We start from the raw sequence: 25970 nt of genomic DNA, 5'->3' as shown, positions 1-25970 counted from the left end.
TATTGCAGGCTGTATGGAAAAGGAAAGACTGAAAAGGAGAGGGAGAAGGAGATGCACCAGGACACACAGGGGCTTCTGTGGCACCAAACACAGATGCTGCAGACTCAAGTGGAATGACCGGTTCAACAAGCACAGGCTAAGCTCCCTTTGCCTTCCATGGAGAACTCCATTTTAGTACCTCCCTACACCCCCCTCAACAGTCCACATGGCCCCCCGGGCTGCATCCCTCCCCTACTACTTCACACTGAGGGACAGTAAGGACAACTCCTGCTTCACATACACTGACCTGGGAGAGCCACGGTTGCTGTGTGTAGGTAAAAATGGACATGCGTGTTTTTTCCCCTTGTTAAGTTCTGTTCCATTCATTTATTTAGTTCTTTTAAAACGTATTTGCTTTTAAATTGCACCAATTTTTCTTGCACTGTTTTTGTTACTCAATAAACTCCTATTTTTTGGAAAATAATTCTTCTTCTTTCCTTGACAACCTATTCTGCAGAGTGCCTAGTGGAACTGAAAGCACTTACATGCGTGTTGTACAGAGTGACAGAACTCCTAGGATCAGTGACAAACAGTGCTATATTCATAAATGTACACCACGCAATTCCCAACAGGCCCCAAAATGGTAGGGCCACTTCAGTGCATTACTGTGGCTCATGGTTAAATGCTCTTTCAAGGCCTCCCTTAACAGAAAACCTCCACGTTGAGCTCTTCTAATAGCCCTTGTGTCCGGCTGCTCAAATTCAACAAATGTGCCACCTCAGCCCTCCACACTGGTGGTGACTTTTCCCCCTTTGCCTCACAGATATTATGCAGGGCACAGCAGGCAGTTATAACTGTTGAGATATTTCGCTTGGAGATCCAATCTTGTGAGTAAACAATCCCCATGGTTTCTTCAATCAACCAAAAGCATGTTCAGCTGTCATTCTGCACCTGTTGAGCCAGTGGCTGAATCTTTCCTTAGTGCTATTGAGGTGCTCAGCGTACGGCTTCACGAACAAGGGGGTAGCTGGGTCCCCCAGGACTATATTTGCATTTCAGCATTCTCCAAATGGTAACCTTCTGGATGGGAAAGAATGTCCCCCGGCTTGCAGCTTTCTGAATAGTACTGTGTTCTTAAAGATACGAGCGTCATGCACCTTCCCTGACCAGCCCAACACTGTCGATGAAGCATCCCTGGTGATCCACCAATGCTTGTAAAACCATAGAAAAGTAGCCCATTCTGTTTTACTCTGGGATTAGGTGGTCAAAATAAGAATATGCAGGCCACCTACTGCTCCACTCATGTTCGGGAGCGCTCCGGCTACGTATCCATTCACTAAGTCTTGTGCGTTGCCGAGAGTGACAGTCCTGTGTTGGAGGAGATGATTAATGGCCCTGCACATTTCCATGACAATGGCCCCATCGTGGATTTTCCAACTCCAAACTATTTCCCGCTGACCAGTAGCAATCCAACATTGCAAGTTTGCACAGTGTGATCATCACTTGCTTCCCCGCTGTCAATGTAGCTCTAATTCTGGTGTCCCTGCACTGGAGGGCTGGGGTGAGCTCTGCATGCAGATCCAGAAATGTGGCCTTTCTGATCAAAGAGTTCTGTGGCCACTGCTTGTCATCCCAAACCTACATTACAGTGCAATCCCACCCATCCGTGCTCCTTTCTTAGGCCCTCAAGCAGTGCTTGGCCATCTGCAACTTGCTCCATCAACACCATCAATAACTTTGAATTGGATTTTGGTATATACCATAGCAGTCTGTCTTCCACAAAATCGTCATGTTCCCCTGGTAGTAATGCTGGACTTTAACTACCCAGACAGCTGTTAGAAAAGTGATATGGCAAAGCACAAAATCTCTAGTGAGTTCTTGGAATGTGATGGGGACAACTTCTTGTTTCAGAAGCCGAAGGGCAGCCATTTATTTTAGACTTGATTCTGACTAGCAGTGAGGAATTGGTTGTGAATCTGAAGATGGAAGGTGGGGGGATGGATTAGATGCCTTTTCAAGGTCCTTTCCAGACCTACTTTTCTATGATTCTCTGCGTAGACTAAATGGCATGGATATACTGCACATATATTTTCCCATGTAGTTTGTTCTCATAGGAAGCCCAGGGGCCAGTTATCCTTCCTCCTGTTGAAAAACCCAGAGTTTCCTCTTCATCCTTCCAATGTAGGGGAAGAATCTGTAGCACCAATATGGGGACCAGGTGGGGCCAAGTCCATCAAGAAATCAGCTGTCAACTAAATAGATGCAGGAACCCTGCATGGTGCGTGCAAGTCAGCATAGGCCATAGGAGTTGTGTGGCTACCATTTGTCTAACTTAGGTACTTATGTAGCCCCATTACCATAGTATCTTAGCACCTCGCAATCTTTAATGTATTAGTCCCTCACAACAGCCCTGTGAGGTGTGGAAGTGCTATTATCTCCATTTCCACAGATGGGGTAATTGAGGCACAGAGAGACTTGACCACGGTCACATGGGAAGTCTGTGGCAGAGCAGGGAATTTGCAACCAGGTCTCCCAAGTTCTAGGCTAGCAGTATAACCACTGGACCATCCTTCTTCTCTGTCCCCTTGGTACTTGTGTCCTATATCCCTCTCTATGGGGCAAGCAAGCACAAGGAGTGAGTTATCACTGCTTCCGCTAGGAGATTTGCACATTGCATTATTGTGGAGTCAAATGGTGACAGACTCCAGTGTAGCTTCACCACATAGACCTCACTTTATTACACCGATAATTGTCCTGGCAGCAGGACTCCGCTTTGGAATCAGTCTTAATTTGAGCAGTCAGAAATAGACAATTTAGGAGGTTCACAGACATACCTTGATATACCTATCCTGCCACAGCTCCTAGAATCAGCAAAAATGTGTGCAACGGTCAAAGTAACAATTTCCTAGCAGTATACGACCTCCTATTTCTTATTCATGGGGGACCATGAATTTCCAATAAATTTGACATATTTTGCAAATGTTGGAGGGCAGAGTTAAGGTAGGTGGATGGTATAAATTAAGTGGATTGAGAGTCAGAGATGAAGAGTTCTATGGAAGTGCGGAACTGGCTGCATCTCCAGAGAGTCTAAGAATTGGGTTTTAAAAAAATTTAGAGGTTGATTTTATTTTTTTAAAGAAACTGGTATTGTTTTGGGGGTATAAGCTAGATGTCACTGGTTCATTTTCAATTGTGTTATTTGGGAAGAAATTTAACACTTTAATCCTTTAGGTACCTAAATTGCAAGATACTTTTAAATCTCTTACTTAATTTGGGCACAGGTATTTAGGCGATACGGTAAAAACATAAGTGGCATAGAGGCTTGTCTCATACTTTTCATTTCTTCTTTCTATGTCTTCCTTCTATTGTGTGCAGAGGGTAACTGCTTTCCAGAATGGGATGGACTAATATGCTGGCCCAGGGGCTCACTGGGAAAAAAGATGGCTGTCCCATGCCCTCCTTATATATATGACTTCAATCACAAAGGTACCACTGGTCTTCTTGTTCTCATCGGATTTATCTGAAGCAAATAAAAAGCCAGGTGGTGCAAAGGACCTGCGTAGACTAACCAAGACTCATTTCCTCCTTGCAGGGGTGGCTTTCAGACACTGTAGCCCTAATGGAACATGGGACCTTGTGCAGGGTTTGAACCGAACGTGGGCCAATTACTCTGACTGCCTTCGCTACTTACAGCCAGAAATCAGCCCGGGGAAGGTATGGGGGTGTTTTCCCAATGCAATCATAGAGCATGAGAGTTTGGATGGGAGGAACAAATCCTGAAATTGTACGCACTTTTCATTCCTTGATGGTTCTATACAGAAACAAATGGAAATATGAATGACATGCACATTGTTGTCCTAACTTAATAATGGTGCATCAGTCCCATTGAGCGTTTGTTATTTACACAATGGTTTTTAAGTCATAAAATGAGGAAGAGTCTTATTTAAAACAACATAGACGTGAAGGAACTGCAGACATTGAAGCTATGAACTGAAGGCACTTTCCCCTCTCAAGTGTGCCTCGCTGTGTTTAATGTGGTTGTGAGGGCTAAATTCATCCATAGCAGAAGAGCTGCAATTTCCATTGTCATCAGTCGGCATGGTATCTGCTTTAGGCAGGGGTGGACTAACTCCAGATTCTTGGATCCAAAATTCATGTCCCAGGGCTGGGGCTGAAGAAACCTGGGCTCATTTTGGTACTCTGCCACTGAATCAGCCTGTGATTTAGGGTCAAGTCAGTGAACCTGCCTGTTCATCAGTTTTCCCATCTGTATAATGAGGATAATGTTATTTGTTTATCTTGAGATTAGGGTGCTTCAATAGAAAGTGCTGTATAACTGATCAGTATTTTTTTTAAAAAAAAGCCCCAGACTCTCAAACATTTTTATGTATACTTTTCCCCCCTATAAGTAGCTTTGGTGAGGTGTAAGTCCTTATGTCTGTGGGATTTGGGCCATTGTTAAAGTATTTAGGCACCTGATGATGCAGATAAATGCGTAATAGATTTTCAAAAGCTGCCAGGCCCATAATTTCCATTGAAGTCAATGTCTGTCTTTGCAGCTGTGTGCTCGGATGGATCCCACTGCAGGATCCGGTCTAAATAGGCTATGTCTTTCTTCCTTTTAATATTGAGCTGTGTGATGTATTCATGTTAGACTCTCAGCAAGCTGTCACACAGCAGCCCTCTTCAGGGCAATGGGCAAACATATTCTAAAACGCCATCAGCAGCTGAGCTGAGAGGGAGGAGGAGGAATCAGAGCCTTGGCTCCACCCTCTCCAATGTAGAAGTCAATGGATCTGAGCAGATACCAGGGCAAGAGAAGTGTGCCCACTTATTCCCTCCCTCCCACCAAAGCTAGTGGCGGGAACTGACAACAGACAAAATGCCAATATTGCCTGCTCTTGTGCCTTTGAATGGTGGTTAGTGTGTTTCTTCAAATCTGCAGCTCCAGGAATCATGTTACATGATCTCATCTTTCTTTATAAAAAATAAATGTTTGTTTCCATGGTTCTGGAATAAAGTTTTAAAAGTGACCCCCTAAGGAGTAGAACACCAGAAGGCAAATATATGAACCCAAGTTCTTCCTTTTAGTACTCTTGTGATTTATTTTTTTCCAGTGTAGACTGATGAATCTTGAATTCTTTGGGATGGCAGTACAACAGGTTCATCCCTGGTGTAAGTCCACTGATGTCAGAAACTGGTAAACTGGATTATTGGAGATGAAGATGAAGAAAATAAAGTGGAAATGGTCTTGTTTTCTTTTCCAGAGGGAATTCTTTGAACGTCTCTACATTATGTACACTGTTGGATATTCTATGTCCTTCAGTTCCCTGGCAGTGGCTGTTTTCATCATCGGCTACTTCAGGTGAGCAATTCATAGTCCCAGCTGCTCTGTCCCCTTTTTGCACCATCATCTCTACAAGAGGTAATCTTATGTTCCTTATTCACACAGGACTGTCCAATCTCTTGATGCTTTTTTATATTCCTGTCTGCAGTGCTGAGAGTAAATATTGTGCATTGCATGGAGTAATTTTCAATGCCTACCCATTGTGTAAAGCTTTGATCAGATGAAGAACACGTTAAAACATTTCAAGGGAAAATAATTTCCCATGGCCATGTAAAAATTGCAAGCAGCAAGAGACATTGTATCAGTCTCCAGAACAGTTAAAGATGACAGCACAGTGAGGCACAGAATGATCAGAGTGGTTTATCCTATAGTCTGTTTTTGAGGCTTAATGGTTTATTTCACAACTGAAACAATAGGATTGCTGGCATGTGGAATTATCCGCTTGAGTTATTGCTAGGAATATTACTATGGTCAGTTGCCAACACTTTAGGAGTTGAATGCTCACTCTAATGCTGTCTTTTGAAATAACCAAAGAAGAAACAAACTCTAAAGACTGCATGCCAGGTTTTCCATGACTATTATTCATATTAAGGTCTCCAGCAGCGTGTTAGGCATTTCATGGAAGACATGGAAAAACAGTGAGATCCTCGCTTCTGCTCTGGCCCCTTTATGCTGTGTAAAAAGGCTGCAAAGGAGCTCTGAAAGCCCTGTTTTTGGCTCTGGAAGATTTCTTCTGCTACAGGCACTGCAGAAGACAGCCATAGAGTGGAGAACCTCCTCACGAATCTTGGTGTAGGGCGCATGCTAGGTGTGGGAGAGGAATGCCAGGGAATGCAAGTAGCATTGCAGCCATTAAGAGCAGTGCTGTGACCCATAGGTCGGCCTAGGGAGGCTGCTGTAATGTAGACAGTCCCTTGACACCGCACCCTCCTGGGCTGCAAGTTCTGGGCCATGCCTCCTAGGGATGCATGGTCACAGTCCCAATGCAAACCTGACCTGTGACAGACAAAAACGATGGGGGCAAACAGTAGGAAGGGAAAGGAGCGAGGAGGATGAGGGTTACCGCAGTAAGACTATGCAGTTTTTTCATTGTCAGCATATGCACTTGTTGGTGTTTCTGGCAATTTTGTCTGAGTTTTTATTATGGCTTTAAAAATAGATAATAATGATTGCCTGCCTTACTGAGTCATCAGCATGAAACCCAGTGCATTCTGGGAAAGGACCTTAGGGAGTTTGAGTGATTGCTAACTAGTTAATATTATGCATTAGGGCAGGCATCTCCAGGTGGGGCAGTTACACACATTCTTCCAACTTCTTTTCCATAGCATGTGAACAAGGTTTAATCTTGGAAGAAATGTTTATATAGTTTTAGTTGCAAGGGTGTGGGTAGAAGAAGCTATTGCAAGCAGCAAGAAGTTTGATGTCTGCTAGAATCAGATTCAGAAAAATACTTATGTGCTTCAGGCCATTTCCGTTCAGGAGAGCTCTTAGGAACATTCATGTGCTTAAGGCCTACTTAAGTCAATAAGAACGCAGTCACTCTGTAAAGGAAATGGTAGATAACCAACTGAGTGTGAGCTCCGAGTGTGAGTTGGTAGATGCTGAGTAAATGTGATCCACGTAAGCAGGGAAATATCAGGTCAGAATGGGGAGGTGGTATTATCTTTGTATATAGCATTAATGAGACTATTACTGTCTGGTTCAGGTGTCCATACTTCAAAAAGGATGCTGAAAAATCAGAAAGGGTTCAGAAAAGAACTACAGGGTCTGGAGAATGTGCCTTATAGTGAGAGAGTAAAGAGACTCCATCTGTTTTGTTTATTAAAGAGCGGGTTAAAAGGTGACTTGATCATGGTCTACAAGGGGGAAATAATTCTGATGGTAGACAGTTCTTTGATCTATCAGACAAAGGCTTAACAGGACCCACGGACTGGAAACTGAAGCTAGACAGCTTCAGACTAGAAACACAATGTGTATTTTTACATTAAGGTCAATTAACCGCTGAAACAACTTACCTAGGGACATTGTGGATTTTTCCATCACTGGTAGTCTTCTGGCCTTAAAATATGTGAATCTATGCAGTCAATGGTGTCATACTGTCTGGAGTGGCTCACAGCTCTGAGTGCCAACCTCAAGGCAGACTGTCAGAAAACAGGGTAGACACCCCAAACTGGTAGTGGGTTCTATAATTAGATTTCACCAAGCCAGTAACAAATGTGAACTCCTAGATTACTATACCAGTCCTACCATGGAGTCACAGACAGTCCCCTTAGGGTCTGTCTACGCTACCTGCCAGATCGGCGGGCAGTGATCAATCCAGCGGGGGTCGATTTATCGCATCTAGTCTAGACATGATAAATTGACCCCCGAGCACTCTCCCGTCGACTCCTGTACTCCACCACCGCGAGAGGCGCAGGCGAGTCAACAGGGGAGCAGCAGCAGTCGACTCACCATAGTGAAGACACCTCGTTGAGTAGGTCTAAGTATGTTGACTTCAGCTACATTATTCACGTAGCTGAAGTTGCGTAACTTAGATAGATTCCCCACACCCCCCACCCCCCACCCCAGTGCAGACCAGGGCTTAGACTCTCCAATCTATCTTGCCACCCAGACAAACTGGGCTTTGTGATAATGGTCACTTAAACCGAAAATCACATCACATCTGGTTGCTCCCAGTCTCAAGAGACCAATCAGTTACCCTAGATCAATTTTACTCTAGATCTTACACCAAAGACAACACTGGTAGCCAATTCTATAGTAAACTAACTAAATGCTTATTAGCTAAGAAAAGGAAATGAGAGTTATTGAGAGGTTAAAGCAGATAAAATATATGCACAAATGAATCACAGTTTGTAATTCTAAATAGTGGCAGTGATGTCATAAACTGCCAGTTTCCCAAAAGTCTTCTCAGGGTACCCAGATTGTCTTTGGGGACCTCGGCTTTGTATCTGGTACACTTCCCTGTAAGAGTCCAAACAGTCCAGAGATGAAGGATCTTTCTCTGAATCCATACTTATAGCTTCTTCTCACAGAAAACAAGCTGACAATGTCACTACCCAGGTGGGTTTTTCCTTTGATGACTGAGAGTGAGGAAGGTATTTAGAGTCTTTGACCTCCGGTCATCATACATAATGACCACTTGCTTTGAAATTAGCACTTTTCTGTTCAAGTTCCTCATTTGCATTCCACAAAGCCTCCTTTGCGTTTTAGGGCTTGTTTGGTGGGTTATTTAGTTACGGGAGTACACAAAATGGAAATGTTTGCTACTGCATTATAGCAGTATACAGATAAGTGAAAACAAAGCAAGTAACATCCCACTAGTTTTCATGACGTTTAAACACCAAATACACTCTTATACATTTAATAATCACTTTGATCCACACAAATACACAATGAATAGGCCTGGGGCTCTGGCATGAGCTGGCACCTGGTCTGCCAGCGTCACAAACGGGACTTAAGCACATGCTTGATGTTAAGCATTTGCTGGAGGGCTGTCCTGAATAGAGATGCTTTCCTGAGTTGGAGCCTATGTAATTTAAGGATGCTGTACTGCAAACTCTTATTACCAAGCATAGTGCATAATACCATGAACTTCCCCCTTCAGTAGCATTATTCACTGTACAATGCACAATGTTTGAGTAAGTGGTTGTACGATTCAGCCCAATTAGTTTCTATTGCTGTCAGGGTGGCATCTGGCAAGCTTTATATTCAGTTTACTAACAACAAGCTGCAGACTGTCAACAGTTGAGACTTATAAATATTTGCTCATGTGAGGTGTTGCATTTTAAGCCTTATCTTACGATAGGAAAGTTCAGCAAAAATATTGTCGGTAACTGTCATCACTAAGTAATCATGCCCTTTTATTTTGTATTTTTGACCTTCCTAAGAAAAATATAAGAGTCCTTAAAGTATGAAATAGTGACTAAGGCCTGGTCTACACTAGTGGGGGGGTCGACCTGAGATACGCAACTTCAGCTACGAGAATAGTGTAGCTAAAGTGTCCTCGTGTCCTCACGGCGAGGGGTCGACTGCCGCTGCTCCCCCGTCGACTCCGCTTCTGCCTCTCGCTGCGGTGGAGTACAGGAGTCGACGGCAGAGTGATCAGGGATCGATTTATCGCGTCTACACTAGATGTGACAAATCGATCCCCTATAGATCGATCACTACCCGCCAATCCGGCGGGTAGTGTAGACGTACCCTAAGTCGAGGGATGTGGAAGTATTGAACTTGCTGAGCTTGGCCATAGATTATCCCAGAGCCTACTGCAAAATTTTGCCCTTTTGCTGGCTGAATTCAATAACCTCTTCTAAATTATCCTTTTCGTCCCACAGGAGGCTGCACTGCACCAGGAATTGCATCCACATGCATCTCTTTGTCTCTTTCATGCTAAGAGCTGCCAGCATCTTTATCAAGGACAAAGTTGTGCATACGCACAGAGGAGTCAAAGAGCTGGACTCGCTGCTGATGAGTGACCTCCAGAGCACTGTAGTGGCACCTGCAATTGACAAGTCACAATACGTAAGCACTGACCCTCGGGGAAAACAGTCAGCCTGCTAGTTAACTGTTCTCTGAGTTGTTATGCCCCTTTTAGGACAATCTGTATTCCTTCCAGAGTGGTGAGGTATTACTGTGGTGAATCAGTATAAAATATCAGGCTGATCCTGAAGATCAGGCTCTTGAAAATTCAGTATGCAATGGGCCAAAGTCTCATTTTCTTAAAGTAACTTAAGCTCCTGAGGCCCAGATCCTCAAAGGTATTGATGTCAATGGAAGTTGGGGGCCTGCGAGGCTCTGGCTCCTAGGGCCAGATTTTTAAAGGTATTTAGGGGCTGAAAGGTGAAGATAGATGCCTGGTGGGATTTTCAGAAGTGCATAGGCGCGAATGGGAATTAGGTGCCTAGGCATGTCTGAAAATCCCACTAGGCCCCTATCTTCATCTTTAGGTGCCTAAATACCTTTAAGATCCTCACTTAAGTGCTTGACACTTTTAAATATGGGACTTGGATTCCTAAGTCACTCAAGCCAGTGGCTCTCAACCTTTCCAGACTTCTGTACCTCTTTCAGGACTCTGATTTGTTTTGCATGTCCCCAAGTTTTACCTCACTTAAAAACTTACAAAATCAGACCTAAAAATACAGAAGTGTCACAGCACACTTTCTCATTTTTACCATATAATTATAAAACAAATGAATTGGAATATAAATATTGTACTTACATTTCAGTGTATAGTATGTAGAGCAGTATTAAACAAGTCACTGTCTCCATGAAATTTTACATTGTACTGACTTTGCTAATGCTTTTTATGTAGCCTGTTGTAAAACTAGGCAAATATCTAGATGAGTTTATGTACTCCCTGGGAGACCTGCCTACCCCCAGGGGTTTACGTACACCTGGTTGAGAACCTCTGACTTAAGCACCTTTGAAAATTGTTCCCCAGATTTCAATACTTGTCTACTTGTTTCTATTGTGAATCCTTCTCTTTGTTAATGGGGATGAGACTGACTGACTTTTGCTTATTTGTTCAGGTCACCCTGGCTGTCCTCCTTGCAAAATCTGACCCACTTGTCATTTTCTGCTCGAGTCAGACGCAGGACTGCATTAGCAGGTCACAATGAAGCTGCCTTAGCAGAGCAGCGGGGGTGTGGGAAGCTTTTACAGCGCTCGCCCTCTCTCTAGCTGTCTCAAAGAAAAGCTGTTAGCTCTCCACTTTCACAAGCACTAATTCATCCACAAATGGTCCTTACAAAGCAAGGAGAACTGTTGATTTTACACAAAGACTTGACACTGTGCTAAGGATGGCCTTGCTACCTGTTCCTATCTCTTTAAATAAGACATGTTAAAGTTGTCAGAATAAGAGCCATGTGCAAAGGGTTTAGTAGCATAATGTCAAGTTTTGGGGGTAGCCATGTTAGTCTGTATTCACAAAAACAACGAGGAGTCTGGTGGCACATTAAAGACGAACAGATTTATTTGGGCATAAGCTTTCATGGGTAAAAAACCCCACTTCTTCAGATGCATGGAGTGAAAATTACAGATGCAGTTCTTGGATGGTTGCTGTATCCAGGAATGGTAACCCATTATCTTTCTGTTTGGGTTCCTTGACAGGTGGGGTGCAAGATTGCGGTTGTGATGTTTATTTACTTCTTAGCCACCAACTACTACTGGATCCTGGTTGAAGGCCTCTACCTGCACAGCCTAATCTTCGTGGCTTTCTTTTCGGATACCAAATACCTGTGGGGTTTCACCTTGATAGGCTGGGGTAAGGTATATGGGACTCTTCTGTTCCTTGCATCTTTTCATCAGGCTTCTCAGAGGGAAAGGATTCTGCTATTTTACTATCCCCATTGCTCTGTTTTATCACATGAGACACAAAGAAAAAGACAGGAAGGACCTATGTCCAGCAATAATCCAGGGCCACCAGTAGTTACAGGAAGTTGATTGTGTTGAGCACCACTGGTGAACACAGGAGGTAAAGCTCTGCCACTGACTCCTGTACAGCCTGAGGCAAGTGACTTAACTCCTCCATTTCCCGACTCTGAAATGGGGATAATAATACATCCCTACTTCCAGGGGTGTTGTGAGGGCAAAGCAGATCATGTGAAGTGCTTAATTGCAAGCTAAACATGGTATGGTGGGGAGCACCACAGAAAAGCCTCACTATAAATTAAAATAAGAGATAATTGGATATTTGGTCCTCTCCATACTCCAGAGAGAGGTGAATCTCCTGTCCTCCTGTTAGCTTATTTCATATATCAATACACTGGCCATTATTATCCGTTCAAGAAGGATCTATGAATTTGCAGAGATTAAGCCAAATTCCACTGAGTCCCTTCATGTAAATCTGCTCCTGTCAATGGTGTTACTCCCGATTTAAACCAATGTAACTGAGCAGAATTTATCCGTGTCCAGAACCAGGGATTGACCACAAGCCTCAGAAGAGAAATGGCAGGAGGTTACTTACTGCACTGGGTCTCTTCAACAGTCATCCTCAGGTTGAACTTCTTACACTGGTATTGCGTTCTCATAGTCTTGCATTAGACTCATAGACTTTAAAGCCAGAAGGATCCATCATGATTATCTAGTCTGACCTTCTGCACATCGCAAGCCACAAAATCTCACCCACCTACTCTTGTAATAGGCCCATAACCGGTGTCTGTGTTACTGACGTCCTCAATTAATCATTTAAAGACTTCAAGGTACAGAGAATTCATCATTTATTCTAGTTCATTCCATCAAGTGACTCATTCTACATGCTGCAGAGGAAGGTGAAATCCCCCATGCCCCCAGAGTCTCAGTCAATCTGACCTGGAGGAAAATTCCTTCCTTACCCCAAATATGGCGATCAGTTAGCCCTGAGCATGTGGACAAGACCCACCAGCCAGACAACTGGGAAAGAATTCTCTGTAGTTACACAGAGTTCTCCCCAGCTGGTGTCCCATATCTGGCCACTGGAGATATTTTCTAGTAGCAGTCACGGATGGGACAAGTGCCATTGTAGGCAGTCTTATACCATCCCCTCTATAAACAGTCACTGCAGTTAAGATCCGTTGTCTGATTCCTTTTGCTTTCACAGTGAAGTGTGTTCTCTGTTTGGTCTGTAAAGAGATCTGAGGTTAACTTCATTTTGTATTTCAATATTTTTAACTTTTCTGAAATGGGGGAAATGAAGTTAACGCTGGTGAAATTGACAGGTGGTGGGGGCTCTGAAAAGGAAATTCATGAGGGAGAAAAAAGGATATTTACCAGGCTGAAACTCGTGTTCTCCACAGCTGATCCAAGCGTAAACAGTTCCCCCCTTCCTTGTCTTTCTAGTTCTGGATTCAACTCAGAACCGAACAGTGAAGGTCATTCATCTTTGGAACAGCTTATCTAGAGATGATGTGGCTTCTCCAGCACTTGCAGACTCTATCTTTCTATTAGCTGTACTATAGCTCAACCAGACGTTATGGGCTGGATGCAGAAATTACTGGGTGAGGTTCCCTGACCTCTATTATGCAGGAGTTCAGACTAGGTGACCACAGTGGTCCCTTCTGGCCTTAAAAATCTATTAATGGTGTGGCATGATGGTTCACCACTGACATTTCATCCTTGATACTAAGTGGTGATTCTGGCATAAGACACTGTAAATGGAGGCTTCCCTGTAACAAGTGGGGGAGGGATAGCTCAGCGGTTTGAGTATTGGCCTGCTAAACCCAGGGTTGGGAGTTCAATCCTTGAGGGGGGCATTTAGGGATCTGGGGCCAAAAATTGGGGATTGGTCCTGCTTTGAGCAGGGAGTTGGACTAGATGACCTCCTGAGATCCCTTCCAACCCTGATATTCTATGATTCTAAGTGCTGCTAGGGGGATGGTATCTGCAGTGAATAGATAAATAAGCACTGCAATGTGAGACAGGCGCCATAAAGTGTCTTTGATTAAATGTTCGCAGTGCAGTAACACGGATCTAAGGCTACTCTTTTCGTACCAAAGAGAACTGAACAAGAGAGAGACCTTGTTTATGCACAGGACCGTTCTTTACTGTCCTCTCAAAATCTTCAAGAGAAGTAACTGACTCCACGCTCCTCGGCGGGGCAGCAGTAGTGGGTTGTATGGAGGTTGGATTGACCCAGGACCTCGTGCGCTACAAGCCTTGACTACCTGAGCGAAAAGACCCGGCTCTGTTAGCCAAGGCTGTCACAGGCTCATCGATGTGCACGTAGACTGGGGTGTGTCTCAGGACTTGCGGAACAGGGGAATAGAAATGAAATGTTTCTCTGGAGATGCAGGTAATACCTGCTTTGAAGAGGTTTTCAATCCATCTGGCTAACTAGTTAGATGTTTATATGGCCCTGCATCAGCATTGTATCTGAGTGCCTATGCGAGGGCCTGATCCAAACAGGGCTCGTTGCCTGGTTTTTAAAATCAATTTCCCTGGTAAGGGAGAAATGGAAAGGAAGGTTACAGTACAGGGGGGAAGTTTGGGCTTTATTTATTTATTTTTATATATCTAAACATTTCAGGAAACCCAAAACATCATGAGTTTCTCCCATCTCTGGTTAGTCTCTTAAAGTAACACAACTCTTTTCAGGAGCAAGCAGGCTGCTTTTTCTTGTGAATGAAGAACACTCCAGAGGAAAAATATCCTGGGCCAAAGGGAGCTCTGGAGCAGGCCCATTGAAGTCATCGCATGAATTTGACACATCCTGTTGAATGTGTCTGTTCATTCCAGCATTAGCACTTGGGAAAGCAGCGCTCCTCTCTACGTACCCTCCCCATCGCCTGTTGCTGTAAGCAAAAACGTATCGCTTTCCAAATCTCCTTAGCAGCTTTCAGGGTGCAGCCCTGCTTGCCATCATCTGCCAAAGCTTTGAGTTAATCTATTAAGACACACTGATAGGAAATGCTTGATTGGATACGTCCAGGTTCTATCCCTCGCTCTGACATAGGCATGTCTATCTATGTGAGCTTGGCCAAATCGTTTAACCTCCCATGCCAGCTTCACTACATCAAAACACATTAGGTGTAATACTCATTAACTCACAGGGGCTCTGTGTGGTGTTATTGTGTGTAATAGCCTTTGAGATGTCTGGATGAAAGGTACTTTAGAAATGTAGGCTATGATTTTCAAAGGATCCGAAGACAGTTAGACACCCCAGTCCCCCTGGAACGTGCAGGGCTACATTTGGATTGTTTCAAAGGTTAGGGGCCCGATTTTTAAAGGTCTGGAAAGCTATCAGTTTTGGTTTACAGCAGTAGATGATGTGGAGGGTAATTAGAGAACAGAGCTGCTTTCCCAAGTGCTAATGCTGAACGAACAGGGACATGAAGCATGATGTGTCAAATTCATCTTATGACTTCAGTGGGCCTACCGAGAGCTAAATTTGGTGTCTAACTCCTTGAACTACCTTCAGAAATCTAGCCCATAATCCCTAGGCCAGTGGCAGTCCTACCATGGAGAATAAAGATGGGCTGAAGGTGGATTCGATATGGAGATCTCCTAGCACATTTCTCCTTCTCATAACTTTTCATTTTGAAAATGTGGAGTCCCTTGTGATTTTTTTTTTTTTTTAAAAAAAACTACTAGTATTTGGGGATTATTATTTTCAAGCTACTTTTCACTCTTTCTGCTGAGTTCAGTAGCCCTTTCATATAGACTTATAGCCTGCCTCTGTAAAGGGATGGTTGCGGTGACCAAATAGGCCTTTTCAATCACCAACTGCTATGATACCATTATTTACATAAAGGCCGTCAGTTACTTCCTCTTCAGTCACTTCTTGCTTTGCGTGGGCCTTTTATCTGCATATTTACTTTGGATGTGTGGCGGAAAATTAACCACTCGTTGTTTTAGGAATCAGAATTGCCTGAGGCTTTTATTTTATGCAAGCATATATGCCAGGAGAGTCAGCATAGCCCCACGCAGGGTGGCAAGCTGCTCTGTTTTCCATACACTTTAACAGAATTATAGAGGGTTTTCAGTGGCATTCTCGAACAATACACTTCCGCATGGGTACTTTTCCACAGACCCTTCCAATAATGCCTTATAAGGACAAGATCATACATATTGCAGCATTAAGCAATTATTTTTCAGCCACCATTGCCATGGTCTTGCTGATAACTGAACATCTGTATGTTCTGATCATGGTAATGTTCAAATCTCAGTTGGCAGCTCAAGGAAAAGAAAGTACTTGAAGAGAGGAGCACACAACACTTGCTGGTTTCCATGCCAACGCTGTATTCTGCATGCTCATTTACTATTATATTTATTTAATTTTTTTCTAAACTAACATATTTTTGATAAAGTACATCGCAGCTGCTTCCCAGACACCAATTCCAAGAATGGCTTCTAAAATAGTTTGCTTAGGATCTCTATAAATAGTCCACACAAAACATATTGAATTGAGCTGAACAAAACTTGGAATGTCTGTCCTATGGGAAATTCAGGTATTTCAACATGTGTTCTTCGATTTGGAAATGGTGAAACATTTTTGTTTCAGCATTTTTGATCACAGCTAAGTTTTCTATATTTCTGAATGAAAACATTAAAGCTCTGGTTTGTTGAATTGACTTGAAATGATTAAATTGCTTCTTCCAGTGGTGCTGTATTGCCTCATAGGAGATGTGGTTCAGCTACTTGTTGCCCCCATTTTCTAGTGTGGGCTGGGCTCTCTGGCCAGACTACATCTCCCATGATGCACCTGAGCCGTATGACTCCCATAATGCATCACACAGCTTGTTCAGAGGGGAGACCAAATTTAATCATCTAGCCACTTTAGGGCTTGGGATGTAGGGACTAAGCAGTCAAGTGCATGGTCAGGAAAGGGTGGGTAAAGAAAAGGATGAGGGTATGTGCCAAGTACTGCTTTGAGTTAACGACTGTATTCAAGATAGTAGGCTGATCCGAGGGCAGACTTAGGGCCTGATTCTCCTTCTGCTCACACTGTTCTAAGAGGAGTAATGTCTCTGAGGTCAATCTATGTAAAGCTGGTATAAATGAGACCCCTAGCAATTTTTATTCAGCTCTTCATTCCAGGCCACCATTTTTAGTTAATTGATTGGAGCCCATATTCCCTGTCTTTCATGTGTGATCAACTGCCAGGCTGCAGCATAATCAGCCCTATGGGTGTTCACCGTGCGACCACGGAAGGGCCATGTGTGTAGTCGTACTCCTGTGCATTGTAGAGTTCTTTCAAGTTTATGCCCAGCCCAGTGAAGGTTAGGGTAAAATGTCATGCTCCCTGATGCACACCAGCTGTGGTGCTCAAGGGGTTATATACAGCTATGTGAGCGGATGGTGGGAGTACTTGAGATTAATGCAGTTTGTTCGTTCCATGCTTCCCCCTTCCCACTTTCCCTCATGAAACTGGACAGGTGAACCAGCCTATTTAGCATCCCGGCTGTCAGCCCCCCTTCCTTCCTTGACAAGCTGGGCAAGGTGAACTCCACTGCGAAGTGTTTCATGCGGTAAGGCCTGCCCTTGTGATTTAAACGCTGTTCCTCTCTGGCCTCAGCGCGCCCGCTCTCCAGCAGATACTCTTCCAGCAGACGGTAAACACCCGGCAGAGTGCATCATTCAGAAAGGAGCCCACTTTCTAATATGCATCAAAAAGCAAGGAGACATTAAAACTTTTTTCAGGCCTGTGCTACTCAGCTGATAGTGTGTGGCAGGAGAGGGGGACAAAGAATAAGGGCTGAGAAAATTGTTTCAGGGTTTTTTCAACCTGTTTTTTTTCTAAACAATAACTTGGGGAAGCCAACACGAACTTGCAAAACATTTTGATGTTGCCAAATCTGAATTTTTTCGAGTCTGTATTTGCAAAAAGAAAAGGAGTACTTGTGGCACCTTAGAGACTAACAAATTTATTTGAGCACAGGCTTTTGTGAGCTACAGCTCACTTCATCCGATGCATTCAGTGGTATTCAGTGGCATTCACCTTACGAAAGCCTATGCTCAAATAAATTTGTTAGTCTCTAAGGTGCCACAAGTACTCCTTTTCTTTCTGTGTGCTGAGTCATCTGAAGTAAAAGAGTTCATACATTCCTCCAGTGCTTTGATTTATTAGCTTCATTAGAGTGGAGTGTGAGCTTGGCTCCTGGCTGCTTTTCTTGGTTTATTATTCACATACACCCCACCATTCTCAGTTGTCTTTTTAGGGCCGGTCCATCTAAAACAGGCTTGAAACGCACTTGCTCATGGTATGATCTTAGGATATGTGTTTGTGGTGACAGGGAGGGAGTCACTTAATCTCTGTGTCTTGGTTAGTGTCACAGTTCAGGGCTACTGCACTGTGTATTTCCCCTTGCTGGTCTACCAAGGGCAGCCACTCTAGGCTCACTGCTCCTTAGCTGTCATCTTTCTTGTGTAGAGACCCACATCTCTCTCCTTCCTATGACCGGGGGGTTTCCAGCCTGCATGTTCCCATAGTTCTGATATTCCCAGCAAGCCAGACTGCCTAAAAAGGCCAGCGTCTGCACGCTGCTTTCATTCTAGGGGCCATGAACAGCTGTAATTGCCAACAGTTATGAATTATCACACAGTTCTTTCTAAGCAAGCACATTTATTCTTAAGGTGAAAGCATTACAGAGACAACAAATTAAAAACAATCAAAGACCCTACAGGCAAGCTAATAAGCATACCAGAGATCAGCCCAACTCTAATCTTGAGATCTGGTGGGAGTCAGTCCTTCAAACCCCACCAAAGGTTTTATTTTCTGTGGTGACACTTTCATAACAGCCTTAGCTCAGAACTCGCACCCACATGGAAGAGGTTAGTCTTTCCTTTATATGGTTTGGACATTTTGATCTTGAGATTCCAGAGACAGATAATCAGTAGACAAAGGTCCTCTCCTCCAGGCATAGCTTCAAAAGGCAGGGGGGGTTGCATTACCAGAAGTGGGGAATTAGCATTTACCTCTCCTTAGTGTTTTCCCCAGGAAATCCGCTTCACATGTATTGTCCAAAAATCCATTCTTGTTTGGCATATTATTCAGTGTGGTCCTTTGAATTAATTAATGCCTTTAACTTTAAACTTGATAAACTAATTAAATAATAGCTTTATGATTATTTGTCTTTTAATGATTAAAGGCAAACAGATTTGTAGTGTGTGTGGGGAAAAGTCCAGGTAATGTACACATTTTACATAAACCTTTTTACTTCCATTACAGCTGGTGGCCCTTCTCTATGGCTTACAAAATACATAGCTACGCAGCCTCTCAAACCTGTGAATAACTAAGCTTCCATTATTGTCTGATACGCAGAGGTTCCTTCTTTTAAATAATTATATATACCTTTGTAATTAGTAATATATTGTGATTATCATTCAAATAAAGTTGTCCACACTATTACCACCCAATTCAAGTGCTTATAGCCTTTGAGTTGTATGCAGAGCCTTTGAGTGGCTAAAACTTTGTCATTAACAAGAGTAGGAGGTAGCCCCCCCTTAAATATTGATAGGCACACAGGCCTTCGGCCATTCCTGACTAGAACTGCACATGAGAACTTCTACAGTTAACCCTTTGCCTTCCTGTCTCAATCGCCCCAATCAAACACAGTTACCTTTTCACCTTCTCACTTTAGCATGACAAAGCTTCTCACACTAATAGAGTAGGCCTTAACCAGAGCAAAGCCAAATAACCCAATTATCGGGATTCTCCTCTTTGCCCCCTAGCATGTCCCAATCGAATAAAGCTATCAATATTAGGCCCTGTAGTGTCACTAATTTCACAGCAAACTAAATTATACATGAAATAGGGTCATAGGTCAACACCTCCTTAGAGAGGTTACATACAATCCTGGCCTACAATAATACATAAAATTTTCATTTAATGAAATGGACCCGAAAGATACTTAAGCTTAATTTCATTAGGTGTGTCATAAATATAAAGGGAAGGGTAAACCCCTTTGAAATCCCTCCTGGCCAGGAGAAAGCTCCTCTCACCTGTAAAGGGTTAAGAAGCTAAAGGTAACCTCGCTGGCACCTGACCAAAATGACCAATGAGGAGACAAGATACTTTCAAAAGCTGGGAGGAGGGAGAGAAACAAAGGGTCTGTGCCTGTCTGTAGTCGTCTTGGCCAGGGACAGAACAGGAATGGAGTCTTAGAACTTTTAGTAAGTAATCTAGCTAGGTACGTGTTAGATTATGATTTCTTTAAATGGCTGAGAAAAGAACTGTGCTGAATAGAATAACTATTTCTGTCTGTGTATCTTTTTTGTAACTTAAGGTTTTGCCTAGAGGGGTTCTCTATGTTTTTGAATCTAATTACCCTGTAAGGTATCTACCATCCTGATTTTACAGGGGGGATTTCTTTATTTCTATTTACTTCTATTTTTATTAAAAGTCGTCTTGTAAGAAAACTGAATGCTTTTTCATTGTTCTCAGATCCAAGGGTTTGGGTCTGTGGTCACCTATGCAAATTGGTGAGGCTTTTTATCCAACATTTCCCAGGAAAGGGGGGGTGCAAGTGTTGGGAGGATTGTTCATTGTTCTTAAGATCCAAGGGTCTGGGTCTGTAGTCACCTAGGCAAATTGGTGAGGCTTTTTACCAAACCTTGTCCAGGAAGTGGGGTGCAAGGTTTTGGGAAGTATTTTGGGGGGAAAGATGCATCCAAACAGCTCTTCCCCAGTAACCAGTATTAGTTTGGTGGTGGTAGCGGCCAATCCAAGGACAAAGGGTGGAATATTTTATACCTTGGGGAAGTTTTGACCTAAGCTGGTAAAGATAAGCTTAGGAGGTTTTTCATGCAGGTCCCCACATCTGTACCCTAGAGTTCAGAGTGGGGGAGGAACCTTGACAAGGTGTTTCAAGGGTATGGGAGGAAATTGCCATATATGTCACAGTTACTATTAATTATAAAAGTGGATAAAGCACCTTGTGACAGCCAGAAGCTGCAGCTGACTTTGAGGAAGACATAAATAAAAAGCACTTGGACACTGAAGCACACTGAGCTTCCCTTGCACCTGGGGAATTTTAATACTGTTTTGGTGCCAAAAGGGACCGGGTAGGTCCTCTGCTGTAAAGGGTTGTAGCTTAATTGACTTCACTGGAGCTTTACTAGTTGACACGAGCTGATGATTGGGCCCTTTTGTCTTTTATCTTCTACTTTCCAATTAGATTGTTAAGCTCTTTGGGGTAGGGAGGTAGCCTCTTTGTGTTGTGTTTGTACAGCACCTGGCACAGGACTAGGACAAGGGCTTGTGGGGGCTACAGTAATACAAATAATGAATAAATAATGTTTTAAAGTAAAGAATTAATCATTGTTTCTTTCATTCTCTAATACCCTTCTCCAATCTGACATTAACACCTTCCTTTCTTCCCCGCTCTTTCCTCTTCATTGTTGTTTCTCTATTTCTTTCATCTGTTGCAGTCTATCATTTCCCTGCCCTATAGTCCCTTCCTAGATGTTGTGGACATCAGTTAGGGTGAATACATTTTAACTGTTAGAAAAACCTGCCCCCGGAACAAGCAGCGAGTCTTCTATATACTTTTGAATAGCTCTGCTGTTTCCAGGCCACCCTTAGTAGACCCTACAGGTCCTGACGTAACCAAATGCAATCAGCCAGAATCCTCTCTTCCACAGAGGCTCTCCTGAACAGGGATGGACAGAGTTGCAAAAGTCTGAATCTGGATCTCAAAGTTCATGGATGTTGACATACAGGGTTTGGCTCACTCTCAAAGTCTAGATCCTCGCATACACTTCCTCCTGGCTGGCAGTGTTCATGTCTGGGGTTTTCTCTCAGATCCCTGTCTTCCCAGCTTGCTAATAATTGTGTGTGCCTAAGGGAATGTCTACACTGTACTGTAACCGACGGTTAGTAGAACACGAGTTAGCAGACCTGGGGTTTGTTAACCTAGGGGTTGAGCATCGACACTCGTTTGTAACCCCAGGTTAGGAATTTTTGAACCCTGGGTCCCAACCTGGGGCTCCAGCATCTACACTGCATTGTCTGAACCTGAGTCCAGCCACCCATGTCCCAGGCATCCTCTCACCCTCCCAAAACGTGACTGTTCTAGCCCTTTGTTTGTGGTGCAGTGTGGGCAAACTTAACTGTCCACCACATTTGACTGTCCAGAGGACAAAGTCAGCCCATGGGATTGTGGGGCACTTTTGGCAAACTCCCAGAGCACAAGTCCTGTGGGGCTGTTTCTACAGTGCAAAGCAATAGGGCTTGAACCCGGGGTCCTAGCTTGACTCACCCTCTGGGGTCCTGGGACCCTGAGTCCAAATTTTGGGTTAGCGCAATTCATGTGTAGACAAAGTTTAGGTGTTGGGGAGAAGTTCATTGCATACCAGATGGAACAGGTGGAGAGTGGCAGGGAATTGGCTCTGCCCCCACAACACACAGTACATCTGAGCCAGCTCCCCAGAGGTGGTAATTTACTATTGGTGTAGGCCAAGGGTAAATTACTGTTTCCCTAGAGCCAGCTTGGAGCAGAGAAGGAATTGTGGCTTCCTGGTATGTAATACCAGGTGATATAAGTGAAGAGTGCACAACACAAATGGCATATCTCCAAAGCAAGAGAGGCAGAGAATAGTTTGAGAGCACTCTATAGACTGAGATATGTCCTCATGAACCATATTTTGAATAAGGTACAAATTAGTAGGAATCTAAGTCTGTTCTAAGAGAATTCACAAACAGCAAAAGGACAATTGTTTGCTCAGCTCTTCTGAAGACCCAGCATTTGAGTGTTTTAAAATGAGACTAGTCATGACATTAGAAGACACTCTGTAGAGAGCAATGATGTTTGTGCAGAGAGATGGCTCTTCCATTTCAAGTATAAACATAAGGCTTTGTCTTTTTTTTTTTTTTTACTTTACTTTATCACCAACTTTCCCCACATGGCAAAATCAAATTCAGAGTTGCAGGATCACAGGAACACACAATGCTATTTCCATTAACGAATGGAGGAAGCAAATGGTAGCTCACCTGAGCCTTTGTCAGTATTGAGGGTCGCATTGCATGGTGCATCTCAGAAATCACAACTTCTTGAGCAAGTATAGCCTGAAAGCGCTGTCAGCTTTCTAAAACTCTATTCATCTCTTAAAGAGGAATGTCAGCATCAGATGCTGTAATCTGTTGGTGCTCAGATGGTAGTCCACAGGAAGTTCTTGCTGTTATTGGTTGTTTAGGGCCTTGCCCAAAGCCTATTGAAGTCAATGGAAAAATTCCCATTGGCTTTAGCTCAGGCCACTAATGCATTTGGCCAAAGTAAGGTCAGTAGTGTTTTCAATAACTGTCATCTGGAGGTTTCCTATGTTAAGAAAATTGTTACCAAAAACAAACATCCTGAAAGGGCAACAATCCTTCCCGAAACCACCAGAACCATTTTTAATACACTTTTGACATCGTTTTCTTAGGAGTAGGCCACATCTGGCGCTCTGCGGACAAGCTGCAGCAAATCCATGAACTGCATACGTCCTGCCTAAGCCATCAAAATGGGCCTACAGTGGGCTGTGGGCCAGCCCTCTGCACCATGGCAAATCTTCCCCCAAGGGAGTAGCTCACTTTGCACATAATTGTCTATTTTCAAATGGGAAAGGTTGGTAGCCTTGATTCCACTACAAATATTCTTACTCTCACAGGGGAGGTTAGAGACTGGTGACTGGAAACCTTTGCATTTGCTTCATTGAAGCCAGTGGCAAAACTCCCACTGTCCTCAGTGAGAACAAACCCAGACCCTATATTTGCATCACACAACCCATGAGTGGTGCTGCATTTTAAATACTCAATCTGAGACGTGTGCCGGGAGAACATTGCAGGAGACTGAAGTCCTCTGTCCAGCCAACAGGTTCCCTTGCGGGCAGAAACAGTGCAAATTTCCCTGTCCTGCCACTTTGCCTCAATCCTTTCTTTGACTAGCTTTTCGAGGGAAAGAATAATTCATGCTTCCCGCCCATACGTTCCTTGGCCTTGGCCTGAGACAGCCGAAAGTTGCCAGCTGTGATTCCGGCTTTTGTTTAGTGCTTTTTGTTCACTTGGAACTGGCTTGAGGCTACCCAATTCATTTCACATACACCAACCAATGACTGTCAAACTTTTCCAAGCTGGGCTGGGTTCCTGTATCCTATAGAGAAAAGCTCCATGACTCATAATCACCTCGTCCTCTGGCTCATGGTGTATAAGAAACAGTGGAGGCAAGGACACAGATCCTCAGCTGATGTAAATGAAGCCACTGAATTACACCATCCAAGAATCTGGCCCAAAAAGTTGTGTGTAGAATGGGTGTTTTCCAAACCTTCAGCTCTGTCTAAAATTTATGTGCAAATTCTGACCTCCGTTCCATCCCATCAACTTTTTTTTTTTTTTTTTTTTTTTTTAGAATTTGTCTTTCATGCTCACATTGAATACTGCTTCTTCACAGCTCAGGGTTTATTAATAATAAGAACTTCATTTCCTTCTGGCTTCTTTTACAAGTAGTTATTTTACTTTCCCTTAAGGTGCAAATAAAAGGTAATTTTCTCACCCATGCCATCATTCTTCCAAATGAACCTACTCTGAACAGTAACCAATTAACTTTTCATAATTGTAGGATTTCCGGCTGTCTTTGTAGTAGCCTGGGCAGTGGTCCGTGCAACGGTGGCAGATGCAAGGTAAGCGGCAAAGATGCAGAAGGCGCTGTGAGCTATCTGTTTATGGAAAGCAGTCAGATTTGTTTTCATCTCTCCATTCCTGCATGTACCGCAGATCACGTGCTCCCATTCTTACCTGCAAACAAAGTGTCATTTTTAAACAGCAAAAGACAGATGCACCATCAGAGTGCCGGGGTCGATGGTGGAAACCTTAATGTAAAAGAGAAGAAAAGTGATGATAAAAACAATGAGCCAGTTTATTTACTGCTGTGTCTCAGCATGGCTCCACGGGTACCGAGAATAACGGCCTGCATAACCCTACTTTCCCTTGTTTACTTTCTGTGTGGCAAAGCTGAAAGATGATAATGGGCTAAAGCCCAACATAGAGCTTTCCTTTCTCATTTCCCGAAGGTCCGATAGTAAGTTAAATGCCCAAAGCAAATCATTCCTATTGGTCTGATAACTCATTGCTGTGTAGATCTTCGCTGCGATTATAAACCTGTTTCTATTGTATTTCCAAAGGGTTTAAAATCAGACATGGCATTTAGATAGTGGGCAATAAAATTGCTAGGCGTGCAGCTAGAGCACTGAAGAACGGTGCGTCATTTCCACTCTGGATCTTTTTCTGTTATATACCATTTACACTCAATGAGACCAAATATTGGGTTAGCCAGTGTTCAAACAACTGCTTTTTCTAGACCTCGTGATTGATAAGGTATTGGACCTTAAACCTGCCATTAACCCAGGATTGAATACTGATTGGCAGACATATCAAGCCAGTGAATTTTTGGGAGTAAATATTTTATATTTGCGGGGAAGGGGCGAACTCTCCTGACAGGCTGTTTCTGTAAACGAATAGTAACTGAAGCTGCTCAGATGTTTGAAATGTTAAAAGTTGGTGGTACTGAGGGACTGGTGGGGAGAGGGCAAGTGAGAAAATGAAAGTTGTATGATAAATGTGATTTATCACACGGTACCATAGTTTAGTACAGGGGTATCACCAGTACATATTATATATATTCATATTGTGTGTGTGTGTATATATACACACACACACACGCTCCATATCCATTACTGCCCATTTTCTAAAAAGGGGCCCCCAAGCTGGCTTCTAGACACATCCAAAGGTTTGCACGTACCGTTAGCGATAAGTGAAAATAAGAGAATTTACATTTCATCCTCCCAGACTCTGTTGACAGACGAGAGTCAGGCATCTAGGGTGGGTTTTTCAAATGCACTCAGCATGGGCCTCCTGGCTGCCACTGAGGTCAACAGGAGCAGGGGATGCTGAGTGTTTTTGAAAGTCCCTTCACAACAAACAAGGAGCTAAGAAAAGTCATTCAACACTCCATGTGCATGGTAGGAAGGGACAAGCAGCTTCCAGCCACGGGGTGGGGGGGAGGTGGAGGGAGAGAGAGCTAGGTGACCCTGCATGCCCCCCACATGTTGCCTTGGGATGATGCAGTGCAAGGTACCAAGAGAGGTGGGTGCGTCCAGCCAGGCATGGAGGTCAGAGAATGCCAGGCAGGGAGCATGGGGTCGGTCAGTCAAACACCCCTCCCCCCACCCCCGTGTGAGAGAGATGTGTCTGTCACCTCTC

The 25970-nt window shown here is 43.6% G+C and overlaps 1 protein-coding gene across 1 annotated transcript in view; it reads left to right on the top strand.

Moving 5' to 3' along the window:
• PTH2R (parathyroid hormone 2 receptor) overlaps positions 1-25970 on the top strand; it is a 96642-nt gene that overhangs the window by 40685 nt on the left and 29987 nt on the right. Inside the window, exons 3-8 of the mRNA XM_073304765.2 lie at positions 3355-3465; positions 3572-3693; positions 5247-5344; positions 9658-9844; positions 11432-11585; positions 24331-24391. Of these exons, the coding sequence (XP_073160866.1) occupies positions 3355-3465; positions 3572-3693; positions 5247-5344; positions 9658-9844; positions 11432-11585; positions 24331-24391 (733 nt within the window). The remainder of the gene's footprint in view (positions 1-3354; positions 3466-3571; positions 3694-5246; positions 5345-9657; positions 9845-11431; positions 11586-24330; positions 24392-25970) is intronic.

The sequence above is a fragment of the Lepidochelys kempii genome, chromosome 11, assembly GCF_965140285.1.
Source record: "Lepidochelys kempii isolate rLepKem1 chromosome 11, rLepKem1.hap1, whole genome shotgun sequence".
NCBI lineage: Eukaryota > Metazoa > Chordata > Testudines > Cheloniidae > Lepidochelys > Lepidochelys kempii.
This window is presented reverse-complemented; position numbering and strand designations above follow the sequence as displayed.